The sequence below is a fragment of the Porites lutea genome, chromosome 4 (assembly GCF_958299795.1).
Source record: "Porites lutea chromosome 4, jaPorLute2.1, whole genome shotgun sequence".
Classification (NCBI taxonomy): domain Eukaryota; kingdom Metazoa; phylum Cnidaria; class Anthozoa; order Scleractinia; family Poritidae; genus Porites; species Porites lutea.
In genome coordinates, this window is record NC_133204.1 from 23,228,082 (window position 1) to 23,240,403 (window position 12,322).

The 12,322-nt window shown below is 40.2% G+C and overlaps 1 protein-coding gene across 1 annotated transcript; it reads right to left on the reverse strand.

Annotated features, from left to right (window-relative positions):
* Window positions 1-1,422: 1,422 nt before the first annotated feature.
* Window positions 1,423-10,697, reverse strand: LOC140932978 (lysosomal acid lipase/cholesteryl ester hydrolase-like). Its single transcript, XM_073382484.1, has 7 exons — window positions 10,453-10,697; window positions 7,811-8,127; window positions 5,981-6,227; window positions 5,243-5,395; window positions 4,776-4,847; window positions 4,369-4,437; window positions 1,423-2,719 (listed from the first exon to the last, which is right to left on the reverse strand). The coding sequence occupies exons 1-7, from the start codon at window positions 10,561-10,563 to the stop codon at window positions 2,480-2,482; spliced, it is 1,209 nt and encodes a 402-aa protein (XP_073238585.1). The 5' UTR covers window positions 10,564-10,697; the 3' UTR covers window positions 1,423-2,479.
* Between the last annotated feature and the right edge of the window lie 1,625 nt (window positions 10,698-12,322).

Below are 12,322 nucleotides of genomic sequence, written 5' to 3' on the forward strand. Positions count from 1 at the left end.
TTCGTGTGGTGCTGGCAGTGCAACGAGCGGACCACTAGCTATTTCTGCTATTTGGATATCTAGGCATCGAGTGGGACTCGCTGGCCCTTCGGACTCGCCTCCCACGGGAGAAGTTTGATCGTATTGCTGCTCTTTTGGACACCTGGTCTTCCAACCAGCACGGCACGAGGAAGGAACTAGAATCTTGGCCATCTCTAACATGCATGTAAAGTAATTCCCCCAGGTCGGACTTTTCTGCCACGAATGATCAAAACGTGTTGAGTTTCGTTCAGACTATATGGGTGTTATAGCTGTGTTGGCTTCTTTGGCCTCCTCAGAGGTGGCGAATTTACAGTCAACAGCCCTTTTGATGCTTCTCTGCATTTGACTCATGCTGACATACAGGTTGACGCCCCTTTGAACCCTCAAAGTGTTCGCGTGTTTATCAAGTACTGAGAGACAGACCCTTTCCGAAAGGGCTGCTTCGTCTTTCTTGGTTGCGGCTCCGCTCCTCTAAGTCCTGGGGTTTCCTTGGTAATTACCTTCACCTTCGTAGACCGGGCCCTGGACCTCTATTTCTTTACCAGGATGGTACTCCTCTTTCTAGATCCGAGCTCTCTGCGTTCTTAAAAACTACCCTCTACCCCCTATCTACAGTCAGCAGGTGTTCCTGGAAATTTCTCCGGTCATAGCTTTAGAATTGGAGCCGCTACTATTGCTACCAGCCGAGGAATTCCTGACCATTTTATTAAAACTATAGGTCGCTGGTCAAGCGAAGCTTATTTGCTGTATGTGCAGACTCCAGTAGACACGATTCTCTCAGTAGCCAGACGACTCGCGTAGCAGGTATGGCGCTTATCTAGCCCTTTGTGTAACTCGTTTGGGTGCCGTCGGGTTGGGGCTCAGGCTTTCCCCCCGCTATGAGCCCCTTGTTATCCGGGCATTTTAAGTTAGGCCCGGAGGTCCTCTGGCTTGGCATGGGGCTCATGACTGGGTTGCCAGGATTTCCGAGCCATGACAGCGGTCTCCATCTTAGGAGCTGGCTGCCAATAGTGGAAGCTCCTGGGTATCACAGGCACCCAACCTCCACTTACCAACGCAGTTGTTAATATGCGTTTAAGAGGGCTAAGGATGATATTCTATTGAGGAAACTATTTTAACAGCACGTGATAGCCGTACACATAATTTTACTCAAACTCCTGTTAAGTCCGGGCTTAATGGCTTAAAGGCAGCTAAGCCACTGAAGTCCATGATCTATACCGTCTTTAACAATAGTTTTGGAAACCATTTTTAGATTTATTATTCCGTTGTTATCAGAGAAAACAACCAGTCGGTTGTCTGCTAAGCGCCCTTCAATCAAAACTCTTACACCGGCCCGGCCTTGGTTATAGCAGCACAAACCCGACTTGCTCCACCAACAGCAGGAAACCACACAAAAAACACTGAGAAAGCAAAGCTTTAATTACTGTTTAATGCCAATGACAAGTTATCCTTCAAGGTTAAGCTATACGCCGCATTATACAATCCTCCTTAAATAGTTTATTTTAATGAGGTGTTCATGATCACTCTAGTCTTAATAAGACTGCGAAACAGTACTGTTTTGGTCTATACCTTGAACTAGCTATACACAAACACCATAGATACCGTACTTTTATGTCAGATGAATAAACTAAGCGTTCTTGGTTACAGGCCTGACTCCACTAGAACAGACATCTGTAGTATCTATCAATAACTTGACTACACTCCTCTTTTTTATAAGAATACATTTTATAAGAATATCGAGGCTGAAATTTGCGAAATTTTTAGACTATTTTAAGAATAAACTCGAGGCTGGAATTTTGAATAGGATATAATTTTGTGCGTTAAAAATCTATATAAGTACAATACAATTATATATGTTTTTAACCGTAAAAAATCATTCCTTTCTCTTAACGGCAAAAAACAAGCCAACAAACGAGACAACCTGCACTAGCCAATGCTAAATGTTCAATGCTAAGGACGGTTCGATGAACAGTACATGTAATATATATGTACAGTATACAGCACAAAAGAAATGAACTAAACCGCAAAAAGGATCATGATGTATTCATTCCTTCTTAAACATTATTTAAGAATAATGTAAGCATATTTTCAACCTAAAATCGGCAGAAAAATTATTCAGCCTGGGCCGGAAAAACAGCATTCTTGTAAAAAATGAGTGTAGTTCCGGGCGAATAGAAGTCAATCGCAGAGAACGCAGATACCAGCTGGGACTCTCAGGGACAAAACAACGCAGCACCAGCTTACCCAGTGGACTCTAAAAAGCGAATTATGCTACATTTATATTTTTTCGAAGTGTTTCTCAGGACAAATGTGCAAAAGAATGTTTAGAATTTCTCAAGCAATAGTATAAGCAGCGCGTGCAATGATTTTGAAAGGGTTAATAACTGGTTTGGTTTTCAACTGCATAAGAATACAAGAGGAAAGTATAGAAGAACAGCGTCTCATCGGGTGGTATTAATCATCGCTTACTAAACTGCTTCATGATGTTTACAAGCCTGGGGTAAAGCAATTTGTGCGCGTCTACTCCATACAAGAAATCCAAATGGTTCCACTCTGGAATGACTTCGTAATGCACCAGATTCTTGATTTGCGGCTTCAAAGCCTCATTGTCACCCGAGTCACCAAGACCATCGCGGGCTCCCACGAACAAAAGGGTGGGAGTGGGCATGTCTTTCACGTGACACAATGGAGCGGTGGCCTGTGGGAGTGAAGAGAGTTGATCACGGTTTATGTAGGCTTATTTGTGTTAGGCGCTATGTACTGACCTTTAAGACTTTTTGACTTTAAATCGACAACAAGAGCAAAGAATTTCATCAAGATTGTCTTAATTGAGGCAGCTACGGCTTCGGATGAAATATATTTCTATGCTGTACAAATCGTCCGTACTGCCAATCTTAGAATACGCAGCACCAGTCTGGAGCCCTTGTCTGGCGAAGGACATCCATTTACTTGAATGTGTACAGAACTTATTTATCCTCAGTCGAATGTTACAAGATAATGTAAAGCAAAAGTAATGTCCTTGGTATTTTTTTCCAGTTTTTTCCAGCTGAGCTGGTATTTTGGTAAAAACGGGCTTCTTACTTTCCGTAAAAATCGTATGGTTTTAAATTTTTCCATTTTTGCTTCCAGGGGCCCGTTTCTCCAAAGTCCCGATAACTTTTCGGGTCCGAAATCAAATATTCAAATCGAAATAAAAAGAATAAGAGCGCGGGTCCTGGCTAGCAAAATAGTCCATTTCCTTTCATTAACTGATAGTTTTATCATGTAAGATGCAAAACTATTGAAATGTCTATCTTTCATGTAAACAACAACAGCTTTAGGGGCCCGTTAATTATCGGGACTTTTGAGAAACAGGCCCCAGGACACCTCCAGGACGATAATAAGGCAAAGGAATTATTGGTCACGTGACCTTTTATTTCGTCACAAATCTTCTTTTATGGTTCCAGGAATAAGAGAAAATTTTTTGTTTTTTTTATAATTTCCTTTTCCTTCTACTTTCTGCATTCAAGACAACCAATGTGCAATGTCAATTGCATTACTATTAAGACAAAAAGACAATCTAATTTAGGTTTATTACTGAAGGGGGGTCCCATTTATTGACTCTAAATTTTTTCATCTTCAAAATGTCACATCCCATCCAGTATTTTTCGTATGTAAATACTGTTTTCGGTTTTCAGCTTCTCTTGACGCGCTCTATTTTAAATTAAAACGATTCCAAACTTTAATTTTAAGAAAAAAGTGACGTCATCAGTTATGACGTCATATAGTGCAAGTTCTACAAACAAGTCTTTCAAAATGATTGGCATGTTGTCTTATATTAATCTACTAAGCTTCGCAAGCAGACGATCAAGATCAACAAAGTTATTAAAAATCTCACAAAAAAACCAGTTTCAGAAGAAACATTTAGGGGGCGAGGGCGGGGGGGGGGGGGAGGGCGTGGTTTGGCCCCTACGTGAATGTTTAACTAAGAATTGTCTTATTGTCGTTGTTTTTATGATATTATCTTTTTACTTATTTACTTATTATTTTGGGGACTTTTAACATAGGGATAACATCATAACGTCCTTTCAAGATGTCCTTTCTTAACCTTTAAACCTTGTATATATTTTAATGCATCTTGAATAAATTATGTCTGTATGTCTTTAATGAAGTGTTTACAATTTCGTGGAGAAGTCAAAATACAGTCGAACCATGCGTAACTACCTATCCTAACGTAAAATTTTTTCCGTCAACGCGCTGTAGATGGAATGGACGGTCTGGTCTGTTTGAGTTGATAGTTAACTTGTACTGGTTGAAAAAAGAAACAGTGACACTGGAGAGTGATTCGAGCAACACATATTTACTGACCTGATGGTAATGCTGTTTATTTCCTGCTGTCCCATAATCAAATTTTTGACACTTCTTGTTGACTATTACCTGTTTATAGAAACGAAAATGTCAAAACAACAACAACAAAAACAATAACAAGTAATCACGACAGTAGCCTATGGGTGGAGGGGGCGGCTGAGCACAGGTTATCAAGACATTTGCCAGTGAGCTAACGAAAGCGTGCTGGTAACTTGCAAAACTGACAATTGATTTCTACTTATGGACATAATTAAACAAACTAAAAGATGCTCAGCAGTATTTTCCATTTATAGCATCGTGAATTCAAACTTTTCATATTATGCATAAGGGGTTCCAGCAATTAACACAGTAAACTCACATTACGAGTTCAACTGTCAGTTGTCCTCCTTGGTTAATAATAAACATACCTGACCAAAATGCACCACATCTTTAAAAGATGTTCCTTCCGCAAAATGCGCTAAGTAGACAGGCACTCTTGACTAGAATTAAGTTCAAATAATAATCAGCTATCACAGGAGCCGATAATAAGACCATGTTTTAAAAAAATAATAACAAGTAAATCGAAATAAGAGTTGACTGGAGAAAATGCACCTGAAAAGATCGTATCCGAGAAGGAAACAGGGGACAATGAACCACTGGAATATCCATTTCTGTTTTTTTTCTAATGAGATTTTGACGAAGCGGGACAATCGTTTTAACAGTGTATCCGTTGCAGTTCAGCTATTATTCAAGCTCACTCAGATCATCATGCATTTTTATACACACAAAAAGGAAGTCACATGAAATTCGCACTAAGGGAATGACTTATCCCCAATACATCCATATTTTATAGCTTCTTTTTGTAGGGAGGTGGAACTATCGTCTCGCAACAAACCTCATCAATATTCTTGCTGTCCATGCCGATCACTAACTCCATGAAGTCGTAACAAACTCTCTCTGAGATGGGGTTTGCACAGAAGCCTAGCTTGATAAGTGATCTCAAAAAATCACCAGGGAGTAAGTCAAAGGTAAGACCAGGGAAAAGTTTCTGAAAAACAGAAGTGAAAAAAGAACGTTTTATCGTATGTCCCCAACAACATCTCTCCACAAAAGCCACCCTGGGGACAAAAGCGAGTAACATACAGTGAGTAGTTCATCAGTTTTTTTTTTGTCGCTCGCTTCTAAAAACCCGCTGTGGAGGTTATTTTGGGAGTAAGCGGGCAGTTAAGTGGCCGTTGTCGTTGTGTAGTGGTTCAACATTTAATAAAGAGCACATTACAGGGATGATGGCTGTGGTGGTACGTACGGCTAATGCTTTGCATTTATACCAAGACAGACTTTTTGCAGGACGGATACAGACATTCAGAAAGACTGAGCCGCCGATAGACTTGCCAGCTATAAAGATACTACTTATTAATGAAGAAACGTTGTAGAGGTTAGATTAGACTGGAAATTGTTTAAAAATAGAACACAATTTCTAGCTGATGTCCGTCGAACGGGAAGCTGTACTCGGGACTACCGATAAAAAAAATTCAGCTACTGGTCCTAACAAAGAAATTCCTGAATGAGAGCCTTCAGTGTTGAACACTCGGCCGGGCTGAAAACGAGTTTGTGCTATTTAGCCATAGTTTACCTTGACAAGTGGATACAAAATGTCAGCTCCTTCCTTTGCGATCTCTGTAGCATTATTTAAAGTGTACACAGGAGCTAAAGCGATGAAGGCCTTGATTTTGTTTCCTAGAGCGGGGTTGTCAGAAAATCCAGTAAACGCGATCAGTGTTCCTTGTGAATGGCCCACGTAAAACAACTGCTCTTGTCCAGTGACGTTCAGGACGTAGTTTATCATGGCTGGTAGATCGTAATCAGCCATTTCTTGCCAGCTGAAGATAAAAAAGGGCATAAAAATATGTAAACATTATAAGTGCAAGTAGAGAAGCAATCTAAAAAGGTAAAAAGTTAGCATAGCCATTTTAGACATTTGCATAGCATAGCTATTGTAGAAATTTGATATTACCAAACGTGAACTAAGGGAAGAAACGGTACCGCTAGGCAAACGTTATGTCAAAAAATGCATCACTTGTCAAGTTAAAACTTCCGATTTTAAAAAGTTCAAACGATTCAGTTTTTGACATTGTTTAGGGGAATTCCCTTGAAAATGATGATCTACCAGATGTTTGTAACTTGGCACAAATGCCAGCCATATATAGTACATTCAAAAACTGCAATAAAAAGATGGGGTCACCGTGTTTGTTTTCGCCCTGTGTGCCCGTAATTCTGAGTGCTTTTTCCTAGTTAAGAGCGAAATGAAACTGAAACAATCGTCAAAATTTGTTATTTTATGGAAAAAAACTAAAACCTTAAGCAGGCTTGTTTGTCTGGGCTTTATTTTTTCCAGTTAAGTAACCTCAAATTACCTGATCTTGAAAAAATGTAGAGATATGTACTGTTTTGACATTATCTCCCTCTTCTCTATGGCTCTTAATACTGGCTCTTAATCTGGATAGTAGAAGTTATATTTTTTTAGATATGAATGTCTAAAAAAATACAACTCCTACTATCCAGATTTTTTCTCCTTAACATATATTTTTTGTGTAGCCATAACGAATACAAAACACAAATAAAGAAGGGGGGGTTCACCGTACTCGTTTCATTGCAAACTTCAAATGATCATTTTGTGAGAGGGAACTGGGAAGAGTTTCAAGAAAAACATCTTTTTAGCTGGGTAGAATTATCAAAATCGCTATTAAAAGCATTTGGACTACGAAAGGGGCCATAATTGCCTCTTTTTAGGCGACCGGTGAAATCACCGCTCCCTCTGAAGTTGCAATGGTATACACACTAGGTGATACACAGTGTAAAGCTAGGGAATTACCTTAAAGGGTCACTTTTCAGCTGGACTTGAATACAAGTACCACCACAATTTCTACCGTTGCTATAGCCGGTCATACGTACTTTGAAATGAATCTCGCTCTCTCTTTATCTTTGCATTTGGGGGTCTTTTATAACTGTGTCTGAGTTCTCGCTGCGGGGTTCAAACCTATTGCGTCACTCAAATAATTAACAATTATTCCTCGAGCCCGAATGGGCTATTGACTCAGAGGCCATGAGGGCTCGAGGAATAATTGTTTTAGTAAAATCCAACTAGTTGGTCAAAAATATCGAGACAAAACAACCTTAGCTAGCAAAACGCGATTTTGGTTTTCCAAGCCGGCGCTTTTCGCTACTAGTGGGCTATAACATATAGCCCAGTAGTAGTTCAACCAATCAGAACGCAGCATTGATAATAGACCATAATTTTACTAATGAATAATACATGTACTCATAAGCACTTTGAAATTAATCGCGCTTTCTCTTAGTTATCCGTGAGGATCTTTTCTAACTGTGTCTGAGTTCTCGACGTGTGGTTCGAGCCTAATTTGTCCCTGGATAGGCGCTCTAACCTAGCTGAACAAAACAAGCTCACCTCCAATTCCAGAAAACTGATTGGCTGGGTTTATATTTCACGTGACGTCTTGAATAGTCATTTCCCCGGATGTTTCCAAGCCATACATCAAAACCTTTATCTGCAAGTATGTATGCAAGGCTCTCTGTTGGCGAGTCCATCACCCAGTTTGTAGAGTCTGCAAGAATTCCATGCTGTAGAAAGACGACTTCTTTTGCCACAGAACTCTTCTTTTCTCCTCGTCCGCGTGGAATCCGCTGCATGGCAAGAATGAAGCCGTCTGATGTTGTTACCTGGTGTTCTTCACAATCATATCCTCTGCTAGCGATTATCTGAGTCTAGTGAAAAAGACAAACTCAATATGAGAGCCGGAATCTGACGCGTCGGGAAAAAGGTGTTGTGCTTCAGATGAGGCAAAGAATTCGAAATGTCTGAGGAACGAGAGCAGAAATTCCATACTGATCTCATGTGGCTACCCAGCTACCCAGATCTGCCGGTAGACCGCGAGCCTCTTGTTTTTCTCAGCGAAATCGCTCCATGCGTCGTTATTTGCAATCTCGCTGGCTGGGATAATAACTGGACAGGGTTCAAGAGGCGTTTTTTTGTAATCTTATTCCTGACCGTTCTCCGTTTGTTATAAACATCGAAACCGCTTTTCAATCTCATGCGGTGAAGTTCTTCGATAACGGTAATCAAGTTCACTGTTATATCGTACACTCCCTTCGGACGTGGGAGCAACCAATCGGCGACCCAGTTCAGAAATCTGAACTGATTTCTCGCATGGAAATGAGGTTGCTTGCTTGTGTGACAAGACGTTCGCCTCGGGAGCTTCATCAACCGTACTGAAAGCACGGTTTAGAACGGACCTCTGGAGCCAAGATGTGCTTTTGACTAGATGATACGTATTTTCAACCAATCAGAAACATTATCAGTACCCACACGTCATCAGTATGGAATTTCTGTACTCGTTTCACCGACGTCATTTTGCGGCGAAACCAGTGGTGGCATCTCGAAATGTCGTCTGTCTTCTCAGGCTAGTTTTTGAGGTGCTTACTATTTTTTTTACAATACCATTTACGTCAAGGTTGGAATCTAATAAGGCCTAGGGAAAGGTAGAGATCTGATTCCGTTTGCTTTGTACCAGCGTGAATGATGGACTCTCAAAACGTAGTCCTAAATTAGAATGTAAAAGTGACCTTGCTATTAACCTTTGGTTGCATTCAAAATTTTCGAGAGTTTAGTACGCCAAGTTTTAGTCCAGTGACTCTGAAAAGAGAAATAAAAGACTTCTTGCAGTCTTAAAAAAGATACAACTCTATTGAAAAAGAATGAAAAATTTCTTGACCAGTCGTTCGATTGCGCGTAGTCCAACTGTAAACAAGAATATAAGTGACACGGTGACTCAGTAGGGTTTTGTTGTTACCTAAGACATCATCAAAGTGAGAGATATTTTTCACGCAGCTAAGAAAAGGAAAATATGATCTGAGTTTTGAATAAATGGGGCTGAAATGGCATCTTTTCAACAAAAGACCTTTTCTGGTCCGCGATCAAAAGGAAGACGGAAGGAGGCTCTGTTCGCAGGGTGAAGAGAATGGAGATGATCAAGGAATAATTCTCTGACAAAAAAAAAAAAACAACACAGACACAAGGGCAAGTAGCCAATTCTATGAGTAGACGCCACGGATGTGACTAATCTTGGATGTTATTTCCGACCTCAGTTCAAGTTGCAAATCCGACCTTACCTTCTATTTGTTTACTTTGCCGCGGGTATGAAGGAATTGTAAAAACAAGAGCTTGAACTAATTCACAAGCTATTTAGTTCATGCACGCATTATAATACAGTTTTTAGCCATGGCAATTTGAAGAGCAAGAGAGAAGCCCTTCACCAAAGAAGCTCAGCGATATAAAAATCAGAATAAAATGTCTTATCAGCATTCTCGCCTTGAGCTACTGCCTGACAAGTCTTTTGTTTTCGGATCTATGTGGCGGGTACGGAGTACGGACGTATTCAAGATCAAAAGGATTGAAGGGGGCGGGGATGAGGGAGGTTCAGGTACGCGCGCCTCAGTTCTCTTAGTCACGCAGCCATTCAGCAGGATAACCACTTCAACTCCCTCTTTAATATAGTTACGTAACCGAAAAGGTGGGAATAAAAACAACAAAAATCCTTGTCTTGTAAATCGACTTCTTTTAACTGATTCTGTGCGGCCTATGGAGTATTAAAAGAATTGCAATACGTAATGTTTAATGCTGCGTCATCTTCGGTATGATATGTTGCGCCACACACACTCATCACAGTATGCATCGGTGTCAACAAATCATGTGATTCTTACACACTAGTATGTTGAATTCTAGCAGATATTTCATTATATACTCATTCAGTGTCTATCAGTGTTTTGCCGAAAGATACAATGGAACGCCGCTGCGTTCATTTTATTAGAGAAAAGCTGAAAGATTTATAAGGAAAGATTGCGTGTGTCTTCCAGGAACGGCGTGAAAAAAATTGTTGGTCCATCGACGTAAAGAGTACATTTCAATGCACCCAGTGTTAGCAACATGTACAGTTTAATCTCGAAGGAATTGTCCCACATACACCATTAATTCCGCAAACGAAACTCTAGTCCAATGCAATGTAAAAACCAACAGAGTGAGAGATCACTTACCACATTCCTTCCGACATCAGGGCTTTCGCTGGGCCGGATTCGTTTGAAGGGGATGAATCCACCGTTGGAAGAATTGACTACAATAAGAACAAGGAGAAAAGCCCACTTCATCTTCGATTCAACAAAATGGAAATGGTTCACAGATTTTGGTGAATTCTGTGGACAAAATCACAACCCTTCCAACAAAGATTTATACTAGACAAGGCAGGACCTATCGATCTAAAGTGCAAGCGGAAACCCGCTTTCTTGTTTGTCAGGAGTCGTGTTACAATTACGCACTTGTCTATTTTTTGTTTATTGTGTTGTGTGAACTCATGTGATCCCGGGGGATACACCTTTTTATGTTTTGTTTTCCCAATAGGTCATTTTTGACGGTGAGTAAACAAAATTTGACTACAAGTACCAGAATTCATTTCTTTTTTGCTTTCTTATTGAATCCCGCTAAATTTTAAAACACAATAGCCCTAATTTGCACAAGAAAACAACAACTGAAAGACCTAAAGGATTCTGGTAGGTGTATGTAGTAGAATGACGTCATCATGCAATTGTCCTATGTTCTCCAGCGAATTTGCCTTTGGCCGTTTCATAAATTACGCATACATATGCACGTGGATGCACGTGCATAGGAAACAATCAATTCTCTGGGGTACCATCACGTGGTCTGAAATGGGAAAACAAAAGGGTCGACCCAATTCTCTCTTGCAGGTGTCATCAGCTTTCGCGGAAGTGTAATTTCGTGGAGTATAAGATTGTAACGGGAAAATTATAACACCCTCTCCTGGGATCTTTTGGTTGTATAACATAAGAAACGAAAAATGTAAGAATAATGTAAGCTATCAGGAGCCGAAGCTGTTGATAATTTGTTATGTCTTGTTGGATGCACGGGTACTCAATATTTCTGCGAGTGCGCCTTATAGTGCAAAGAGGGCCTTTATTATGCAAGTCGCTCTCGGTCGTTACACTTCTTTCTCTGATTGCAATCTACTTTTTTTATATTTTTGCTTATTATTATTTTTTACCTCGTAAGTAGAGTCATGGCGTTTTGGGTTTCCATTCCACGTGCCAATTCAGTAGCCTCTTTTAACAGCGAAAATCACTTATGACCCTTGTACCGGACTCTTGAAGCATACACATAGCACGCCCAAACAGTTTAGACCCACTTTATGTGCTATCATTAAATCATTTCTAAAAGTCCAAAAATACTAATGCATATTGCGACTATCAAAACTTTGAACAAAAATCCACATCTAGCAGGTTCTAATAGTGCTAAGCGGGGTAAAGACACTTTCAGTGAAAAAGTACCATAAGGCACTTTATCGAGCAGGTATTAGATATTAGCCCGGTTCAGGACCGGAATTTGGATCCCCGCTGGTCAGGTAAAAATGTTTTACCTAAATCACAGTCAGGAGTTGAAACAAAACCACACTTAAAAGAAGACAAGCTGAAGGTGTAGTAGGATCAACTCTTCGCTTAGCCCGGCACGCAGGCGTTTTTAGGGGAGCTCGTTGCGTGGGAGGCTACTCTTCGCTTGAACATGTTGAAATATTGGATCATTATACGTATCTGGGTAACTGACCACCTACCCCTTCCCTAAACCAACATTAACACTTACTTCTTACTTAGGGCAAAATGTTGATTTAGGGGATGGGTCAGTCATTCAGCATGCTTATAGATATACAGATGTTAGTATCGATAAGGAAAATGGAGTTGATTTAAATGCTTGAATGAAGACGACCTCTTGAAATGTGTTAACCTTTACGGTACTGTCTTTTTTTGTGCATCTCCTTCCTGCAGTGTAGAAAAACTATCAAATCATTTTTGTCCAGTACTATGCAATGTAAGTTTGCCGTTATGTTATTTTCTCTTTGTT